Source organism: Neoarius graeffei, chromosome 23, assembly GCF_027579695.1.
Source record: "Neoarius graeffei isolate fNeoGra1 chromosome 23, fNeoGra1.pri, whole genome shotgun sequence".
NCBI classification, from domain to species: Eukaryota; Metazoa; Chordata; class Actinopteri; order Siluriformes; family Ariidae; genus Neoarius; species Neoarius graeffei.
Genome location: NC_083591.1, coordinates 1729476 through 1751608, shown reverse-complemented (window position 1 = coordinate 1751608; position 22133 = coordinate 1729476). Strand labels below are relative to the sequence as shown.

General features: G+C 39.8%; 2 protein-coding genes across 3 annotated transcripts; one reads left to right on the top strand and one right to left on the bottom strand.

Moving 5' to 3' along the window:
* Positions 1-4635: 4635 nt before the first annotated feature.
* tmem70 (transmembrane protein 70) lies at positions 4636-9881 on the bottom strand. Its single transcript, XM_060905587.1, has 3 exons — positions 9593-9881; positions 7288-7387; positions 4636-5227 (listed from the first exon to the last, which is right to left on the bottom strand). Exons 1-3 carry the CDS (start codon positions 9812-9814, stop codon positions 4782-4784), a joined length of 768 nt encoding a protein of 255 aa, XP_060761570.1. The 5' UTR covers positions 9815-9881; the 3' UTR covers positions 4636-4781.
* elocb (elongin C paralog b) lies at positions 9661-16920 on the top strand. Of its 2 annotated transcripts, none has more exons than XM_060905589.1 (4): positions 9661-9776; positions 13957-13989; positions 15843-15986; positions 16487-16920. In XM_060905589.1, exons 2-4 carry the CDS (start codon positions 13986-13988, stop codon positions 16675-16677), a joined length of 339 nt encoding a protein of 112 aa, XP_060761572.1. In that variant the 5' UTR covers positions 9661-9776; positions 13957-13985; the 3' UTR covers positions 16678-16920. The 2 variants fall into 2 exon arrangements, with proteins under 2 accessions (XP_060761572.1, XP_060761571.1); XM_060905588.1 differs by lacking the exon at positions 9661-9776 and adding an exon at positions 10041-10147.
* The last annotated feature ends 5213 nt before the right edge of the window (positions 16921-22133 follow it).

Here is a 22133-nt window from a genome sequence, read left to right as displayed (position 1 = left end):
TGCTAACCTGGAACTTTAGATACCTATGAACTGACTGTAAATCAAGTCATTAATAGGGAAGGCGTAAATGGACTCTCTGGTGTAGCAGGACTGGACGAGGCACAATGAAGAGACTGTTCTTTAGCTTTGAATGACAGGATATATTCACTTATGGCTGATGGAACTACATTTCCACAGAGGAAGACACGTGTACCACAATACCATAATGACCTGGTGTCCAAGAAGGACAATGAAGAAAATCGTCCTGTCTTATTTAAATATGTTGATTGCAGTTCTTGATTTGGATCAGCGAGTCTGAGAACTGTACTGCTGTACTCCAGACCTACTCCTGATCTTTGGAAGTACCATTGAGCAGAATTACTGCTGAGCCTGATATGCTGACAAGTTTTCGCCCAATAAGTAATCACATATTGCTCAAGGCGTGAACCATCCAAGTGTCTTTAGGTTGGTTTGACTAGTAGTCTATTCACTGATAGTGAAAGTAAACCTGGTGTATGCAAATTAGTTCATAGGACTTGAATATGATGATGCATTAAATTGTTCTAAAAAAAATGCCTTCTTGATGTGATCTCCTCCTGATTGCTAAGCTTACGTGTCAGTATTTTGAGAGTCGCTCTAACTACCCTCTCATTCAATTAAGGCACAATATACGAGACCAAAAAAGAACAGAAGTAAGATATGTACAAAATATTCAACTACCTACAATTAGCATGCTAGTCTTCATCTGTTCAGCACATTTATTCAGTGGAAACAGTGCATGCACGCATTATACCGGTTGTCCAGCACATTTCTAACACTGTGGACAAAACTTGCTGTAAGATGTCTTGCCTTTTATAGAACATCTTATATAGTGATGGACAAAGCAGCGCCTCCTGCTGGAAGAAAACACAAAAATAGCACTTTATATTAATGGTAAATGATTGCCATTAGCACAGAACTTTGCTTCTCCGTAATCACCAGAGATAAACATCTGAATGACCAACACATAAGGGTTGGTCTTCATTTTACCTGTACATACCTGACCCAGTAGTTTCCTAAAAACATTGCAGATCACATGGATTATTCTCTCTCCGAACAAGTGATTTTGTAAAAGTCCATTTTGGCAGGACATGTAATTCCTGCTCCGAATATTTATGAAGAATTATGCGTGCCTTGTCATAAATATTTATGAGAAGGTGTTACGGTATTTGGCTTTCTTCGTATCAGTCTGTACAGAAAAAAAGTCTAATTTTTATAGAGGAAAATATGCAAGTACAATTGAGTTCTCAGGTTTTGTATAACTTGAAAAGCACTAATGTCATGGTTTCTTTCTTCATTAGACACTTGTGACTCTATGTCTCATGTATTCATTACATCTATAGAGGAAATGCAGACGCTTCACTCATAATCATGTGTTAGTTCTCGTATTTACAATGCAAAAGTCATTCTGTGTGAATGAAAATGATCTGTAATGGATATTTAACCTGCACAATGTCAAATGTACATGACAAACTGAAGGCTGTCCTTTCTGCATTTACTCTCATGCTGATTTTTTTTCTGAAGCTCAGTTTGTAGATTTGTGGCGGTGCAATTGTAGTTAATATTTATTGTACAATTAACTTTATTAAAGATAGTGACTGGATTGTTTCAAACACAGTAAAATAAATGTGTTTGTACAGACCTGTGTGGCTACGTCCTTTATTTAGAGGAGGATGTAGTCGGTTTGTATGTCGTGGGAAATGGGAATAAACACACATTTATAAGAAAAATTACAGTTCGTTCATACAATTCATTAGTTGATCATTTATAGACACTTATTTACAACATGGTTCAATAAGTTACACATTTTCTAATGTGTCTGAAAGGTCACACATTTAGTTGCGAGCTACCATGAGCTATCATGACAGGATTTTAAGTTATATCCTTAAATATTAATAATCTCCACTGAGAACACAATCCAGTTAGCTAACATGAGCTAATGACATGATTTCTGACAGGATTTTATTCCTATAACTGTTTATCATCTTTATTGCTAACACTAGATTGCTAAGTAACACGAGTTGACCTTTTTCTGGGAAGACTTTTATATGAAGTATAAGTTATATTCATTAAAGGTCTTTAATCATTTTTAATTTTAAAAACTAGCTAACATAAGCTAACCTGACAGGATTATATTGATATTCATTCATAAGCTTCATTGTTAACGCTAGCTAGCTGGCTAACAATAAGCTGAACCGATGGTTTCTGAAAGAGGTTGAGCTCACTGCTATGCTAGCTAGCTAAACTGGCTAACCGTTAAATATTAACCGTAAAATAGCTAGTTAGCTAAACTGGCTAACTGGCTTAAATATCTTACCAGACATCTTCTCAGGTTGGTACGTTAGCCACTAACTTACCAACCTGAGAAGATGTCTGGTAAGATATTTAAGTTCTACTCAGAAATTTGTACAATCTTTACTGCTAATGGTAGATAGCTAGCAAACATAACCTGAGGATTTCTGAGATTCTTAAATATCCATTTTCTTCACTGAGAACACTAGACAGCTAGTTAACATAAAATATTCTGACAGGGTTTTTACTTAATTTTTGAGTTACAATTTAAAAAAAAGTGTTTAATCTTCACACCTGTGCTAGCTAGCTGACTAACTAACTTGATAGGTTAGGTAAACTTCACTGCTAACACTAACTAGCTTGCTAGCTAACTAATCTGACAGGATTTCAAATCACATTCATCCATTTATAATTCTCAATGCTAGCATTAATAAACTAGCAAACATAAGCTGACCTTACAGGATTTTTTTTTTTTTTTTTTTTTGCAAAAATGTGTTTAATCTTTACAGTTATGCTACCTGGCTAATATAAACTAATCATACAGGATATTTTAGAGGATCATTTAAACTATATAAATATTTATAGTTTTCACTGGTAGCTTTTTTGATAACATAAGCTAACCACACAGGAGTTCATGCTCGTAGTACATAATGAACTTCAATCCTAATAATAGTAAGCCAGGGCTGCCAACTTTTCAAAATTCCTTAGAGTGAGTTTTTTTTTTTTTTGGGGGGGGGGGGGGGTCGACGGCACACCATGCAGTAAGTGGGAATTTTGTATTCAGTTTGATATTCACTTGTCCCCCTGCATTCTGGTGTTTTGTTTGTGGGTCGTCCAGCTGGAGATGGACAATGGGGGGGGGGGGGGGGGGGGGGGGGTGAGATTTTGGATTTAGTAGATGTTCCTGCATTCTGGTGGATTTTTGGAGTGGCCTGCTGTGCCATACCTACATTCTTACACACCCTGACTTGCCAGGCCTTCAGCTTGTGGCCAACAAAAGCACCAAGTTTTGGCTTAAAAGCCCCCACACTAGAAAACTACAGATGACTGCCAATGTTCCTGTAGCCCTATAGACCTGCTCTTCTGTCTGTTGTTCTGTCTGTCCTGTCTGCCTTTTCTGGCTTGGCTGGACTGTTAAAATAAAATATTCCACTTTTGTCCTGCCAGTGGTCTTACCCTTCGGGACATCTTACCTTTGAAAGAATTCAAATAGTCATATTGGTTTAATAAATCTACGCAGTCACAACAACATGCCTTTTCCTGGAGGACAAGTTTCTTGTGTTTATTCTGAATCTTACCTGCTCTGAGTGGTAGGCAGGCCTACAGCAAAACGGTCAAGTTCTTTGATATTACAGGTGACCATGCTTTATTTACTTTAACTGAGCAATTACATACATCATAAATAATTAAAAATAAATACCCTGTAAATAAACAATAGGTATGGTGGCTAATGGCTCTTCTTGCATTTGTAATATCTCTTACTTGCTTTATTTTGCAACATTAACAGTATGGCTTCAAATAAAGTCATAAAGTATGATAACATACAGTAAACAAACTAAAAATGCGCCTTAATAACCGTGTGCTAAGGAGGTGCTCTCCCGTGCTGCTTGTTGGGGAAGATAGAGGCTGTGGCACGGCAGGAGGCCTATAATGATTTAGCATGCCTAGTACACAGCTCTCGATATGGCATTAAATATTTTCACAACACTTACAGACTAAAACGATTAAGAAACTTTATATAAGTTCATAATTACGCCAGTAACACCACACATTGGCGTGCATATGCACAAACCTGTCTGAGACACCCGTCTTCAACTCAGATACCTTCTTCTCTCTCCTCTTCCTCTAAATTGACGGTAGGCAATTATCCAACTTCCGGCGAGTGCAGCATCATTAGATGCGCCACCTACCATAGGGGAGTGTGTACAGAAGGGAACGCCTCTCTGCCTATTTAGCCGTGCGTAAGGCGTAATTGATCGATCGCAAGTGGTTGGCGCGACGCGATGGGTAGCCTAGATCAGATAGATAAACTAGATTTTTTTCTAGCGTGAGAAATCGGAGGTATGGCATGTGAGCGTGTGAAGACAATCAAATGCGTGTCTCACACGCTCATTGCGTGAGAGTTGGCAGCCCAGAGTAAGCCTCTGATGTTCTTAGAAAGATCTTCCTACATTCAGAAGACGCTGTAAAATATATTTTAATATTATTATAAAAACAGTTGCCGTATAAAGCTCATTATTGTTGGACAAACCTGAAGGAGCATCGTCCTTCTCAGAGAAGGCAAACTTATCATTCAGAGCAAACAGCAGCGAAGACAAAACTCACTTCTATCAAGGAATATTTTTATAGCAAGTTTTACCAGATATACCAAGCAATTTATACTCCAAGAAAATGCAAACTCATGATTTTATATTTTCATTCCAGCATAAGTCTAGTCCTTTTAATAAATCTTTAAAATGAAGAGACAATGGCTAATTTTTATCAGGTTTATTTAAGTCCTCTGGGTCGAAGGAGAAAGGTTTATCGTAGCCCATGAGGTGATTGTAGTCATGTGGTATGTCAAACAGCATTGGGTTTATGAGCAGCGACTGCTTCTTGGCGTAGAAGCTCGTGAACATCCGGCTCACGTCTGGGACTTTCACGTCACTCTGATGGAACACAGATTTCTTCTCCAACAGCAGCGCACTGTACGTGACAGCCGTGTACGTGTCTGTCTCTTTGTTGTGATACATGCGCACCACGTAGCCTTTGGTGATGAGGTGGAGGAGGACTGGAGTCAGGAACGTGAAGAACCCAATAAACCCACAGAAAGCCGCCTTCATCACAAAGCTGCTCACGCCGAGGCCTGTCTTCATGAAGATGAGGGGCATCGCACACAAACTGAACATGCTGCTGGAGTACGAGAAAAACTTCACGCCTGCAAATCAAACACAAACATGGAGCTACTCAATATGGCATAATTAGACAAATTTCAACCAATCACACACAGCTTGCAAACAACCAACAGGATCACAGTACTGAAATTTAAAATGGCTACTATACACACTGGCCACTTTATTAGGAACACCTGTACACCCGCTGTTTTCTGCAGATCTCTAATCAGCCAATCATGTGGCAGCAGCACGAAGCATCAAATCACGCAGATACAAATCAAGAGCTTCAGTTAATGTTCACGATGTTCAAACATCAGAACGGGAAAAATTGTGATCTCACAGTGAAGTGTGACTTTCTTTCTCTCACTGTGGTATGGGTGTTGGTTTGAGCCAGATGAGTATGAGGTTTGAGTATTTCAGAAACTGCTGATCTCCTCCTGGGGTTTTCACACACAACAGTCTCTAGAGTTTACACAGAATGGTGCGGAAAACAAAAAACATCATCGAGTGAGTGAGCGACAGTTCTGTGGGTGGAAACAAACGCCGTGTTGATAAGAGAGGGTCAGAGGGAAATGGACAGATTCAAGGTGGTTCGAGCTTTTTTGCCAGGAAGGATACAGTAACTCATATAATCACGCTTTACAACCGTGGTGAGCAGAAAAGCATCTCAGCATGCAACAGCAGAAAGAAGAACACATTGGGTTCCACTCCTGCAGCCCAGAACAGGGATCCTATTAACAGGGATCCAGGAACAAGTTCCTATTAAAGTGGCCGGTGACTGTAATAAGAAGCTGTCAGGATTTTCTCAATAAGTCATTTTTGTAATTGTGTGATTTTTCTCTAAGCGAATTTTTATTTTTGTATATGACAAATAAGATATTACAGAACTAAATCAGGTACAAATACTCAGAGACGCTAACAATAAAACAGGCAGGAAGGAATATGTGGTTGGTAGAAGAGAGCAACTGGACTTGCTTGAAAAGTCTTGAAGACGTTTCGCCTCTCGTCCGAAAGGCATCATCAGTTCTGTCTGTCTAATAGGGAGTATCAAGTATTTATCCTCTCATGGATCATAATAGAATCCGAATCAGAATGCTGATGGCTGCATTGAAGGTGGCTGATAGATGTCATAGACACCCCCCTCTGTTCAGTGATGGTCGTTCCAGGCTGACAAAATTGAACGATCCTCTCTGGCTAAGATGTCTGCCAGTTTTCTGGAAGTCCTCTCATACTCCCGCACCAGTCGAAGGGAACTCATCCCAAAGTGTGTAGAAACATATCTGTGAAGATACTCAGTCGTCCAGGTACATAGTAATCTGTGGTTGGTAGAAGAGAGCAACTGGACTTGCTTGAAAAGTCTTGAAGACTTTTCAAGCAAGTCCAGTTGCTCTCTTCTACCAACCACAGATTACTATGTACCTGGACGACTGAGTATCTTCACAGATATGCAGGAAGGAATACTGTGCAATACTAAATAATACAGGTAGGAATACTGAGACACTAATAAACAACCAGGTCAGAATACTTTTAGATACTACAACTACTTATTATTATTATTATTATTATTATTATTACAGATAGAAATACTAGGAGTAACGAATAACAGAAAAGGTGGAAATACTCAGAGATGATGAAAACATTCTAAGTGAAAATTAATACACAACAACGTTCGTAGAAAACAGCTAAAAGTGGAAGGAAAGTGATTTCATGGCATGGTTTGTCATTCACTAGGGGAAGAGTATTTTCCCTCATAAACTAGACGTACAGTCTTGTACCTACAATTTTTTCCCCCAAAGCGTTTCTTTTGGCTTTGAAATAGCTTTTGTGAGGTCATGATTCATCATGTAGCTGTTCTGTAAGGCATGTCACTATCACAATGTGTAGCAACATAATCCCAAAAAACTGATGCTTGATTCCTTTACAGCTCACTGACACGAGTTCACTTTCACATACACCACTTCGGAATAAAGCTTATGAAAAGTCACACATTGTAAACACAGATCTAATCATGCGTTTTATTTACACAGGGCCTTTTTCCCTTTCCTTTAATAAAGCAAAAGTTTTGAGCGATTAGCCAAACGGGAATGTACTGGAAGTGAATTACCGAGCACGGCCTTGCCCAGACTGCCGGTGTAGATCAGAACTCCATCCTCAGTGCCGCCGGTCTGTGAGGAATAACATCTTCCATGCACGCAGGGTCGAACCTGAAGAGTAGAGAACATAAAGATAGAAGGCAAAAGACATCTTACACAACGAAATAAATAGAAGACATGGACTTTAAGTAAAAGTTTAGTCTGTTTGATCCAGATTCAGTTTAATCTGATGATTATAGAGCACATGCAGTGGAGAAGAGATAAGGGGTTATATTTAAGAAGTAAAATAATCCAGTCTACTCTAGAGTAGGATTTCTCAATTATTTGGATAAACAGCATGGAGATAATCCTGCAGTAACAGCAAATAATTCAACGGCTCAATAAAATAAGTGGTGTTTTCTTTCTTTGGCTTTAAATATCCAACTTTTTGTGAAATAACCTGAATAACCTTCACCAAGTAGGTTTATCCGGCTTATATAAATTAAATCAGAGTTGTCCATTAATAGTTCTGTACGTCTATACTCCAGCAGTTTGCCATTTTCCTGCTAGAACACACATGATACAACGATATATCAATATCTCCATAATATATTCACATCACGCTCAACATTTCTGAGTAATCTGCGTATCAGGACATGGTACTTTTAAATCTCTATTATTACTCATGTAACAAGTAATGAACCTATTTTTAACATCAGTTATTTTAAGTGATTTATGCTTGCTTATTATGTTAAATATTGTTCTTGTAAATGTTGCAGATTTGTTTTTCTTAAAATGGCTCCACTCATTTTCCCCCTGCAAACCCGAAATATTGTGATGCGTATTGTTCATTATGATATCTTTAATTATCACAAAATTATATTTTTTGCCACATTGCTCATCCCTACGTGGTCAATAACAAACAAACAAACAAAATCAGAAAAATTAACTAACTGTACAAAACTCTGATACTGTGATAAATTATACTAGCTACAATACATTTAAATGAGGGCCCGTTTACACGAGGATGCTGTCGGGTAAAAACGACTAAATATTTTATCGGAAGTGCCTTTCGTCTACACGGGGACGGCGTTTCTGAGGCTGAAAAACGGAAAAAATTGAAAACGCCTTCCAGAGTGGATAAGTTAAAAACAGCCTCCGTTGCATATCCGTCTAAACTACCCAATACGCGAAACTCTGCTCGGATCTGCTCACGTCGGGTACGCGTTTATGTCATACATATGTCATATACTGTACATGCCAGCCCGGGAAGTAAGAAAGTAAGTAAAAAAGTAAGGGCATGTCTGATTACATCGATCCAACGGACCTTCAAGCTGCTCTGGCAGCTTTAATAAACGTCCAGGAGTCCTTCGAACATCTATACCGAATCTGCACATATACCGTTAATGAACAGAGGCGGGTATAGCATGCTCTTACTTTTTTACTTACTTTCTTACTTACCATAGCCAGAGTAGTCAAAGTTTTCGCGGCGCAGATGTGCAGATCAGACAAGACGGAAGACGTTGTACATGCGTGCAGACATAGCGGAGGTCTTTCACAGCACCACCTAGCCGCCTGGCATGCACATCCAATTGAATTCCACACATTTATGCGTCACCGTATAGACGCAGATTTCCTCCTTGAAAACGGTCGTGTAGACGCGGAAAAAAGTGAGAACGAAAACGGACTTTTGCGTTTTTGTTTCAGACCGTCCCCGTGTAAAGTGGGCCTGAGATGGGGTCTTTTTATACAATCAAGTTTTTTGTATTAATAATAATAATAATAATAATAATAATTATTATTATTATTATTATTATTATTATATATTGGAGGAGCTAATTATTATTATTATTATTATTATTATTATTAATACAAAAAACTTGTAAAGTAAAATATAAAAGTATATAAAGTATATAAATATAAAAAAAATTAAATGATTTTAACAAGTAGAACACTTTAACCTCAAATTAAAAAGTGTTCTACTTGTTAAAATCATTTAATTTTTTTATATATATATACTTTTTAAAGGTTAAATTATAAATGTAACACTGCTGTATTTCTGGCAGATTGTTAGCATTACTATAATAAAAGTTCTATAAAATAAGAAGCATATGTGACTCCTGTTGCACTGATGTCTTCTAGCAGTGTGCAGCAACTTGCTTCCTGAAATATCTATTTCAACTCAGGACAATGTTCACATTATAATTAATTAATTAAAGCATTAAAAAAATAAAATCTACGCCTTCCTAAAGGTGGCCATTCGCCCTGCAGTGAAGGGAAAGTTTCGTTTTGCACGCATGCGTTCTAAGAGCCTGTTTAAGCGTGTCCCGTGTGCACCTGTTTGCTGCTGGGTGTTGAGCAGGTTCTCCTCTGCAGGAACCTCAGCAGATGCTGCTGCTGCTTGTTGTTCAGAGCTGAAGATGTGCATGTTCTCTGACAGCTGCTCGAGAAATAAGCGTTGCCTCGCTGGATGTGTCCTAATATCTGCTGATTTACTGAGATTATTCTAAACCTGGAAAAGGTATTTAAGTAAAACATTTTCAGAAACGTTAACGTCATTCAATTTGTTCGGGTTACCGCAAAGCCGCCATGTAAAACCCGGAAGTACTTCTAGTTCAATCGCTCGACATCCAGGAAGTAAACAGGATGAATTAACATAAACACTGAAAAAAACCTAAATAAAATACAAATGCGTTATCTAATAATCTATAATGTTTGTATTATTAAATTAGAGTTTAAAAATAAAGATAAGGAAGCTTTTCGTTTGTAGAGTGGTGACCGGAAGTGAACTCTACTAAAGCAGACGAAGGAAGCGAGTGTTTCCGGTTTTGGGAGGCAGCCGTTTGTTTAGTGTTTTTCTTGGAAAAGAAGGACGAGTTGTTGCGTCGTGAGGTAAACACACGGTTTACGTTTTCTGTTTTTTTTAAAGTAAATATTGTGTAATACTGTGTGAGAATATAAACCTGAGTTTATTTCCACAGAGTCGTTTTGGTGAGTCGGCTGTGTGTCGTGTTAGCTAAAAGCTAAACGCTAACATGGTTGACAAAATACGGATAGGTCACGGATTACAGAATTTTTTTTAAAGATCCAGAATACGGAGTGGTTACGAATTTTAATACGGATAATGTATCCCGGATGGTTAACGTTATGAACGTTGCTCCGAGTTTATGTCGCAATGGTGCAGACGTCACAAATACTTTTCCAGGGTGACGTCATCAGCCGTGGGCGCTGAACACACAGCCTCAGCCTGGTGGCCCGCAGGACTGACCGGGTCAGGATCACCGCTGTGAATGTGACCATTTCCTCAACACACATTAAGTTTTATGACCTAGCTTTGACAAAGTCCATCGCTTCTTCAGTTCATAGGAGTTTTGCCAGCATAATGCATTTCAGAATCAGAACCAGAATGTTTATTGGCCCAGTATGTTGACGCAAGGAGTTTGGTTCTAGCAGTTGGTGTGTGTCTCATGATACAGAAGGGGAAAAAGTGTGAATGTAAGAAGTATGTATACGTATTACATTGTGTAACGTCTATAGTGTCCATTACACATAGTTAGGTCCATATATATTTGGACACTAACACATTGGGGTTTTTTTTACCTGTTTACTGAAACATATTCAAGTTATAGTTATATAATGGACATAAATTCCAGACTTTCAGCTTTCATTTGAGGGTATCCACATTAAAATTGGATGAAGGGTTTAGGAGTTTCAGCTCCTTAACATGTGCCACCCTGTTTTTAAAGGGACCAAAAGTAATTGGGCAATGACTCAAAGGCTATTTCATGGGCAGGTGTGGGCAATTCCTTCGTTATGTCATTCTCAATTAAGCAGATAAAAGGCCTGGAGTTGATTTGAGATGTGGTGCTTGCATTTGGAAGATTTTGCTGTGAAGAAAACATGGGGTCAAAGGAGCTCTCCATGCAGGTGAAACAAGCCATCCTTAAGCTGCGAAAACAGAAAAAAACCATCCGAGAAATTGCTACGATATTAGGAGTGGCAAAATCTACAGTTTGGTACATCCTGAGAAAGAAAGCACTGGTGAACTCATCAATGCAAAAAGACCTGGATGCTCACAGAAGACAACAGTAGTGGATGATCGCAGAATGAAGAGAAACCCCTTCGCAACAGCCAACCAAGTGAACAACACTCTCCAGGAGGTAGGCGTATCAATATCCAAATCTACCATAAAGAGAAGACTGCATGAAAGTAAATACAGAGGGTTTACTGCACGGTGCAAGCCACTCATAAGCCTCAAGAATAAAAAGGCTAGATTGGACTTTGCTAAAAAAACATCTAAAAAAGCCAGCACAGTTCTGGAAGAACATTCTTTGGACAGATGAAACCAAGATCAACCTCTACCAGAATGATGGAAAGAAAAAAGTATGGCGAAGGCGTGGTACAGCTCATGATCCAAAGCATACCACATCATCTGTAAAACACGGCGGAGGCAGTGTGATGGCTTGGGCATGCATGGCTGCCAGTGGCACTGGGTCACTAGTGTTTATTGATGATGTGACACAGGACAGAAGCAGCCGGATGAATTCTGAGGTATTCAAAGATGTACTGTGTGCTCAAATGCAGCCAAACTGATTGGTCGGCGTTTCATAATACAGATGGACAATGACCCAAAACATAAAAACCAAAGCAACCCAGGAGTTTATTAAAGCAAAGAAGTGGAATATTCTTGAATGGCCAAGTCAGTCACCTGATCTCAACCCAATTGAGCAGCATTTCACTTGTTAAAGACTAAACTTCAGACAGAAAGGCCCACAAACAAACAGCAACTGAAAACCGCTGCAGTAAAGGCCTGGCAGAGCATTAAAAAGGAGGAAACACAGCGTCTGGTGATGTCCATGAGTTCAAGACTTCAGGCAGTCATTGCCAACAAAGGGTTTTTAACCAAGTATTAGAAATGAGCATTTTATTTACAATTATTTAATTTGTCCAATTACTTTTGAGCCCCTGAAATGAAGGGATTGTGTTGAAAAATGCTTTAGTTCCTCACATTTGTATGCAATCATTTTGTTCAACCCACTGAATTAAAGCTGAAAGTCTGAACTTCAACTGCATCTGAATTTTGTTCAAAATTCATTGTGGTAATGTACAGAACCAAAATTAGAAAAATGTTGCCTCTGTCCAAATATTTATGGACCTAACTGTATAATGGACACTATAGACATTACACAATATAATAAATATGCAATCTGCAATAACTATTATATACAATACATCTCAAATCTGTGACAATATCTCTAATCTAAATATCTATAATAAACACTGTCTATAATATGCATAAAATATCTTAAAATAATATACAGTATACATAAATATGTATGCCATCAGCAATATAAACAGTAAATATCGGTGTATGGATCTGCCCGGCGACTCTTCGCTTCCTGTCCGACGACATGTACGAGTCGCTTCTTCTTAACGGAACAAATCAGGACTTTGCAAGTTCTGCTGCCCGCCAGTTAACTGAGATGGATTTTAATTTGTTATTGATATTTCATGGAAAATATCTTACGTCCGTGAATAAAAGGGCCGTACTTTGTATTATATTTATTTTCCGTGAATCTGTATTCTGTGACTTCTTTGTATTTTGTAAATGGTGACCGTTTGGTAGCTGTGTTTTGTCAAGATTTCTCTTTCCTGAAGGAAAAACAGTGCGTGTGAAGAGATGGAAATGACAGAGGGATGAAGGGGGGAAGGAAAAAGAGAAGCAATACAGGATGGGGAGGGAGGAAAGGAGAGATGTATAAATAAGGAAAAAATAATGGTGAATGGGTAAGATGAAAAAGAGGGGGAAGAAGAAGAGAAAGAAGTAATGTGGTGATAAAAGTTTGGGGAGGGGGTAAGACAGAAAATAAAATAAGGATGAAAGAAGGGGGGAAAAGGTATTTTTAAGTTGAAAATAAGATGTGAAAAGAAATTGTGATGGATTAAAAATGGTAACATGAGGCAAAAAACATGAAGATGCCAGTCAGTACAAGGTGAAAATGGGGATAAAAATGGAAGAAAAGGGTAATATGATCAATTTAAAAATGGATGACAAGGGAGAGGGATGTGGGGGGGGGGGGGGAAGATGAGTAAAAAGAAATCAAACCAGAAGGAAAAGAGAGCAAGGGGGAAGACCATCAGCAAAAAGGAAGAGAAAGTAATAAGTGATAAATAATGAAAGTGGATAAAGTAAAGAATCCTCCACAGAATGGGGTCGGGACCTGAAACAGTGTAATTAATTGTAGAAAAGGTTTAGAAGAAGAAAAGGAAAGTTCTTCAAGTACAAACTTCCTAACAACACAATTAGTTTTATTTTATTCTGAAGAAAGAGATAATGGAAGAGAAAGAAAGAAGGGGAAAATGAATGAACAGCTGAGGAGGGAAAATAAATCAGAAATAAGGAGGTAAAATGAGAAAGGGGAGCAAGGAGGAAGAAAAAGTAAAGATGAAGAGGGGGAGCAATATATTAATTTTTTTTCTTCTCCAATACTTCAGTCTGTACTTGAAGCAGTTTGGTCAGTTTTAAAGTGTTGAATATCCTCTTTTACTGGAAAGAATGGGAAAAAACTAATATCTAAATATTAGTAAGATTTTGCTTCTAGATATGTGAAGATGACAGAATATTTTTGTGAACTTTTTTTTTAATTACGCTTTTTTTTTTAAATAGTTTTGCTTATTAATTTGTGTGTGTGTGTTTTTAGAGAAGAGGAGGAGAAGCACTGATCTGAACATGGGTAAGAGATCAGTCTTTATTCATACAGTCACCAAGGAAACAGATTAAAAAGCAAAATAAAGTCTGAAAGGTGTATAACACTGGGAAAGTTGTTTCTCTAGTAACAGCTCATTCACAAGTTTTATTTTTGTTAGAGATTCTTCTGAATGACAGTTGCCCCTTTTCCACCAAAGCAGTTCCAGGGCTGGTTCGGGGCCAGTACTTAGTTTGGAATCGGGTTTTCTGTTTCCACTGACAAAGAACTGGCTCTGGGGCCAGAAAAACCGGTTCCAGGGTAGCACCAACTCTCTGCTGGGCCAGAGGAAAGAACTGCTTACATCAGCGGGGCGGAGTTGTTAAGATCAACAACAATAAGACCGCGAAAGATCGCCATTTTTAAGCGATGAGAAGCAGCAGCTGTACAAACGTGAAGTCAGCCATTATTATTGTTGTTGCTGCTGCTTCTTCCGTGTTTTTGCTTCGATATTCGCGCCAAGGTTTATGCAAACGTAGCGACATAACTGACGTATACAGCGACGTAATGACGTGGCTCCACTTAGCACCGTGAGCTATGGAAAAGCAAACTGGTTCTCAGCTGGCTCGCAAGTTGAACGGGTTGTGAACCAGCACCGGCCCCGAACCAGCCCTGGCACTGATTTGGTGGAAAAGGGGTACGAGTGCTTTATAGCAGGGGTTCTCAACCTTTCCTACTTTAAGCCCCACCTATTCATACTGGTAACGAGTCGAGGCCCATTAAAAAAAGATCCCCAGTTGTTTTGCCTCATCTATTCTATTATAATCTAATCTATTGTAAAGTGTATTAATGGGATGTGACATCACTCCCTGTTACAGATGGGAGCCCAGGAATTAAATAAATGCAATAAAAACCATCTGTGTGTAATTGTAGGTGATGTATTTAAAACTGTATGAATGCGCCAGAAGCCGAACCCATGCATGCAGGTCATTCTCCGCCAAAAGGGATTAATGATCCAAAAGTGGAGTCTGGTCCATTAACACAAGAACTTACTGCCATGTTTGTGTTCAGCAGACAAGCAAGTTATTAAAACCCAGAAGTGGATACAGAACCCACTCAATGGGATTCGATCCTTACACGCGAACAAAATGATTTTTTCCTATGAAGGAAAAATTTACTCACTAAATTTGACATTAGTAGAATAAATTTTGATCCTATTGTAGCTGGAACTAAATACAAAAAAGTTATGCATACTGTTAACTTGATGTGAAGATAATTAACAGATAATCAACAGATTTTAGATCAAAATAAAGGCTTGTTCTTAATTTACCCACAAACTTATTTATTCCCCTTCAAAAGTATACAGCAAACAGCTACCTGGGACACTGACATGCTGAACTATTTAGCATTTACCGTCAAACTTGGAAAAAATTTCACAACCCAGTGGTTGAGAAACACTGCTTTTATAGGATTGAGTCATCTCAGGAAACGGCAGATCTGAAAAGGATCAAAGGTCATTTCTCCATTTCTGTAGAACAGAATGGGGTGGAGCCCCAACCCCGTCATTGATTTAACACATGGAAGGAGTCTCCAGTGTCAGTGCTTTTGTAAAAGTTGGAAGTAAAACTGTAACCTCTTCAGAGATGGAGTTTACACTTCTTTATGGTTTGACAAGCTGTGGGTTTTTTTTTTTTTGTTAGTTAACTTGTTTTATGGATGTTACAAAATTAAACCTAACTAAACTGATATAAAAAGAACAAAACAGTAGATTGTGTTTTCTACAGAAACGACATAATTGCAGCACTCAGCAACATGCTGTTGTAGGAGAATAATGACCTTGTGGGCGTGGGCGTGGCTGTGACTCGGTGTCATTGTTTTAAATTGTTGTGACTGTTTTTCAGACTGTGAAGAGAAGACGTACGGTGGCTGTGAAGGCCCAGACGCCATGTATGTGAAACTGATCTCCTCTGATGGTCATGAGTTCATTGTGAAGCGAGAACACGCACTGACGTCAGGAACCATCAAAGCCATGCTGAGCGGCCCTGGTGAGTAAAAACACACTGAGGTTCTTTTTTAATATAAATTAAAATAATTTCTTACTGTGGGCGGCACGGTGGTGTAGTGGTTAGCGCTGTCGCCTCACAGCAAGAAGGTCCGGGTTCGAGCCCCGTGGCCGGCGAGGGCCTTTCTGTGTGGAGTTTGCATGTTCTCCCCGTGTCCGCGTGGGTTTCCTCCGGGTGCTCCGGTTTCCCCCACAGTCCAAAGACATGCAGGTTAGGTTAACTGGTGACTCTAAATTGAGCGTAGGTGTGAACGTGAGTGTGAATGGTTGTCTGTGTCTATGTGTCAGCCCTGTGATGACCTGGCGACTTGTCCAGGGTGAACCCCGCCTTTCGCCCGTAGTCAGCTGGGATAGGCTCCAGCTCGCCTGCGACCCTGTAGAACAGGATAAAGCGGCTACAGATAATGAGATGAGATTATTTCTTACTGTTATTTGAAACGTGGTAAATAATGTCCAACTCTAATCTCTTTTCCTCTCCAACAGGCCAGTTTGCTGAAAACGAAACGAATGAAGTGAATTTTCGAGAGATCCCGTCTCACGTCCTCTCCAAAGTCTGCATGTATTTCACATACAAAGTCCGATACACCAACAGCTCCACAGAGATCCCCGAGTTCCCCATCGCCCCGGAGATCGCCCTGGAACTGCTCATGGCTGCAAACTTCTTAGATTGTTAAACACGACACCGTGCACCTGATTATTTATTTGGCTACTGATGATGGTATACATTTTAGTAGATGAGATGTGTGTCCAGAAGGGCGTGGCGTGCGCTTTTTATATTTGGTTTCCTTTTCCACAGTGTTAGATTTTGTCCATGCCACAGAAATCCTTGAGAGGAGGTTTAGCAGTTAGCATGCTGTGTCTGTTTTCCCAAGACTGCTAATAAACTTCCCCTGAGAGCTGGGAATATTCCTGAATAATTAGTGAATTCATCCAGTCACAGAACAAGCATTTCAAAGACACATATATTTATAAAGCATCAGCAGTTGATCAAAGTGCTGTACAATTGTAACGGCAAAAAGTATAAAACGCAAAGACCCATGTAAAGAAATAATAAAATAAAAAACTTAATATGGACCAGAATGTAATCACTAAAAATAATAGAAACAATAAGACCATAATAATACAAAGAAGAAAATCAGCTATCGTAGTGATTTGAAAGCCAAGGAGTAAAAGTGTTTGATGGGATTTTGGAGCAGGCAGTGTTGAGGTCACCCTGACACACACATGCGCACCCGTTCCACAGTTTGGGGGGATGTGACTGCAAAGGTTGATCTCTCCTGTGCTTCAGCATGAAATTTGGGCTAATGAGAAGCAGCCCTGAGTGACCATGATGGGATGTGTGGCTGTAAAAGGTCAGAGGGGCCGAGCTAACCCATTTAATGACTTTTAGGCAAATAATGGAATCTCAGTCTATCCTGAAATATACAGAGAGCCAGCGAAGGGAGGCCAGGATGGGGAAACGTGCCCTCACTTGTGTTCATGTTTATTAAAAAAAAAAACGAGCCGCTTGTGAGGCGTGGCAAGCACCAACATGAACATCGTTACAGGCGTCCAGTCTGGACGAGATAGTCATGTGTAACCTTTTCAGAAAATAATATACAAGATTTTTAATCAGCGCCTCAGTTGGTGAAATCTGTTTGTCCAGTTTAACATCAGTGTCCATTATCACACCCAGATTATTTTATAAGGAACACTGGTCCATAAATCACAGGACAGTTTTGTTCTTGTTGGAGTTGAGTGCTTGATGGTTTGAAGTGTTAATATGAAAAAAGGCTGGGTAATTTGAGTGGCTTCTGTGTGACGGTGGACCGAGGTGCTGTGTTTTCTAAGAACAGATCCAATGGGGAGTGTATAAAGTGAAAATGGGATTGGACCGAGAACAGAACCCTGAAGGATTCCATGAGGGAGGGGTGCTGAGGAGGAAACAGAGCCACCAAGGCTGACAGAAGAACTTCTGTAAGGCAGCTGGGCCATAGAAGGTTCACGCTGCATGCTACACGTTCACGTGAAGAACCGGACCCTGGGCCATTAAACTTCATGCTTGGATGTTCACGTGTTGCGTCTGTTCTACTTTGACCGAGTAACCAACAATATGGACTCTTCGGATGATGACGATTGCCTCATTCTGCTTTTACTGAGACAGAGGAAGAGAAAAAGGAACAGAATTTGGAGCCGAGAACACTTCCTTCTGAGAGAAACCCGTGGTGAATTTCACCGAACATTCTATAATCTGCTTGACAATCCCGATGAAGAACTATTTTTCAATTATACCATTCAATTATATTTTTTCTGAAGTTTTCCCCTGAAAGCATAGCGTTATCTCCCTAGACCCGTTCTGATTGGCTGGCGCGGCGGTGACCGCATGCATTGACTGGAATTTCCATCTTCACGCCTAGAAAAAAGTGTGCATGTTCATTTCACGCTTCACGCGTGAAGTGTGCAGCGTGCAACGTGAACGCCGTTCTATGGCCCAGAGCAAGTCATGCTATGTTTGTCCACTTTTCTTTACACGCGTGTAGTGTGCAGCGTGCAGCGTGAACCTTCTATGGCCCAGCTGCCTAAGACAAATAGGACCCGAACCACAGCAGAGCAGTACTTTTAAAAGTGGCATGTTATGGAAAAAAAAATATTTTCTCAAGTGATTGTGCACATATGTTTGGGTATCTGGAACCGACCGACCCGCAAACTCATACCAGTCTTTCAGAAACCGTGTTTCAACAAGCTGTTCAGATTTAGTTCCCCTTCTGATGTCATGAGGAAACATTAGAATTATACCACCTCCTCATCTGAATAGCTCCACTCATGGCCTGAGAACTGCCTTCATGAATGAATATTCATGAGGAAAGTGCTACGCGATTGGCTGGTGGATGAAAGGGGCGGGGTGAGCAGTGGCTCATTATCAACTCGGCAGTCCTGAACAGGGCTGTGGTGAGAAGGAGCTGGAGAGCTTCATCCTTGTTATTTTCATCATGGACATGTACAAGGGTATAATAAATCACTTTTAATGGTGACGCGGTGTTCCAGGTGAGAGATGAGGATGTTTCAGTCTACTGTCAGGAATGCAGCTGCGGGATCTAAAAGTATAAGAATGGCAGGAAATCCAGATTCATTGCTAATTAAAGTTTGTTAAAAACTTTAAAAAGTGCAGATTTGGTGCTGTGAAGAATGCTGTTTGTCTTTTTAAAAAAAGATTGCAATTGTAAGAGCACAACTTTATTCCAGAATTTTTGAAAGAAACAGGAGTTTGGAAATTGGTGTAAAGTTTTCCAGGACTGTGGAGTCCAGCTGAGGTTCTGTGATCAGTGGTTGCACTACTGCACGCTTCAGATGTACTGGAACAACACCTGAGGAGAGACTGCTGTTCATAACAATCTGGATGTTTGGTCCAATAGTTTAGTTTCAAAAATCTCTTTGTAAATGTGAAGAAGGACAACATCTGTGGGACAAGCTGGAGATTTCATCTGACCAATAATTTCCTTTCAAAGAGAGAGACAGTGATCGACGGGTCATAAGAAGGGGGTATGATGATGCTCTAAGGCTCGCAAGAATTTTTCACAGGTTTCTGGGGAAACAGGACAAGCAGATTAAGGGGAATTGAGAAGAGTGTTAATGGACTAAAAAGAACGAGGCTTAAAATAAAGTATTTAAAACTGTATATCTTCTGTCATAGGACAGAGTTCTGTAGAATATTAGCTGAAACGTATGCATATAAGCAGCGATGGCGTGAGGAGCGAACAGAGATGTCTGCCACAGTGGGTGTGGTCTTTTCCGAATATGGATTAGTCAGGAAACCCTGATCAAGCCAGAGGTTTGTTTTTTGTTTGTTTGTTTGCTTTGTAGAATTGTTTTATTAAAGCTGTACTGCCTTTCAGATTTTTCAAGTGTAGGTCATAAAAAGAATTTTCCTGACACCCAATTATTTTTGTTTAGTGACCGAAAACTACTGAATTCAAATCACAGACATCCAATTTTATTAGTTTTTTTTAAATAGAACAATTAATGAATTTATCTCCACGTGGCTCTAAATTCTCCACTATTTTTTCCTGCTTCACCATGACCCAATACAAGATACTATGTCATGCATCACATCACATGGTGGGCTTTCCCCGTTCACGCAAGGCATTGTGGGATACAAATTTGAAACAGGAGGGGAAAAATGGAGGACATGAGTGTGCGAATGAAACGTGAAAGAGCGACTACAGTAACGGAAAGAAAGCGAGAAGAAAAGACATACACGAAGGAAACGCAGGACCAAGCTAATAAATCTTGGCGCTCAGCGAGCACCTCGGTGTGATCAGCTGTTCGTTTAGCGACAGAATGATGGAACTGTCAGTGCACGCTCAAAGGGAAACCTGTAGATGGCAGCTGCCGTAAAACCCAAAAGAAGAAGGTAAACCTGCGCACGCGGACTTCCTCTGTCTGCTTGACTGCGCCAAGCGAGCGATTTCATGCACATTATTTGCTTTAATCCCCTCAAATTAAATAACTTCCCAGCCAGAGAATGGCCTGATATTTTGAGACATATTACAGAAATAAACAGATATCACAATCACCACATTTCCGATGGAAATCAAAAGGCCGTCTCGCTTTAACTGAACTAGAGAGAACTTGTTAAGCAAAAAAAAAATATTTTTGTATCTTTGTCCATTACATTCTGATTAACACAGTGCTGCTGAGTTCTGGACTCTGATTGGTCAGAAGGTGTTGATTAATTTTCTAGAACTTCAGCTCTGACAGTAGTACAGCTGTAAATCACAGGTTTATACAACCCCAATTCCAAAAAAGTTGGGACAAAGTACAAATTGTAAATAAAAATGGAATGCAATAATTTACAAATCTCAAAAACTGATATTGTATTCACAATAGAACATAGACAACATATCAAATGTCGAAAGTGAGACATTTTGAAATTTCATGCCAAATATTGGCTCATTTGAAATTTCATGACAGCAACACATCTCAAAAAAGTTGGGACAGGAGCAATAAGAGGCTGGAAAAGTTAAAGGTACAAAAAAGGAACAGCTGGAGGACCAAATTGCAACTCATTAGGTCAATTGGCAATAGGTCATTAACATGACTGGGTATAAAAAGAGCATCTTGGAGTGGCAGCGGCTCTCAGAAGTAAAGATGGGAAGAGGATCACCAATCCCCCTAATTCTGCGCCGACAAATAGTGGAGCAATATCAGAAAGGAGTTCGACAGTGTAAAATTGCAAAGAGTTTGAACATATCATCTACAGTGCATAATATCATCAAAAGATTCAGAGAATCTGGAAGAATCTCTGTGCGTAAGGGTCAAGGCCGGAAAACCATACTGGGTGCCCGTGATCTTCGGGCCCTTAGACGGCACTGCATCACATACAGGCATGCTTCTGTATTGGAAATCACAAAATGGACTCAGGAATATTTCCAGAGAACATTATCTGTGAACACAATTCACCGTGCCATCCGCCGTTGCCAGCTAAAACTCTATAGTTCAAAGAAGAAGCCGTATCTAAACATGATCCAGAAGCACAGACGTCTTCTCTGGGCCAAGGCTCATTTAAAATGGACTGTGGCAAAGTGGAAAACTGTTCTGTGGTCAGACGAATCAAAATTTGTAGTTCTTTATGGAAATCAGGGACGCCGTGTCATTCGGACTAAAGAGGAGAAGGACGACCCGAGTTGTTATCAGCGCTCAGTTCAGAAGCCTGCATCTCTGATGGTATAGGGTTGCATTAGTGCATGTGGCATGGGCAGCTTACACATCTGGAAAGACACCATCAATGCTGAAAGGTATATCCAGGTTCTAGAGCAACATATGCTCCCATCCAGACGACGTCTCTTTCAGGGAAGACCTTGCATTTTCCAACATGACAATGCCAAACCACATACTGCATCAATTACAGCATCATGGCTGCGTAGAAGAAGGGTCCGGGTACTGAACTGGCCAGCCTGCAGTCCAGATCTTTCACCCATAGAAAACATTTGGCGCATCATAAAACGCAAGATACGACAAAAAAGACCTAAGACAGTTGAGCAACTAGAATCCTACATTAGACAAGAATGGGTTAACATTCCTATCCCTAAACTTGAGCAACTTGTCTCCTCAGTCCCCAGACGTTTACAGACTGTTGTAAAGAGAAAAGGGG

What these genes read in the sequence shown, in the direction of transcription:
- tmem70 (XM_060905587.1), bottom strand. Translation starts at nt 9,814, where the DNA reads ATGACGTTAACGTTTCTGAAAATGTTTTACTTAAATACCTTTTCCAGG. An exon ending in CAACACCCAGCAGCAAACAG is followed by an intron (nt 7,388 to 9,592) that starts GTGCACACGGGA and finishes TCTACTCTTCAG; the next exon opens with GTTCGACCCTGCGTGCATGG. An exon ending in TCTGGGCAAGGCCGTGCTCG is followed by an intron (nt 5,228 to 7,287) that starts GTAATTCACTTC and finishes TTTGATTTGCAG; the next exon opens with GCGTGAAGTTTTTCTCGTAC.
- elocb (XM_060905589.1), top strand. An exon ending in AGCCATGCTGAGCGGCCCTG is followed by an intron (nt 15,987 to 16,486) that starts GTGAGTAAAAAC and finishes CCTCTCCAACAG; the next exon opens with GCCAGTTTGCTGAAAACGAA.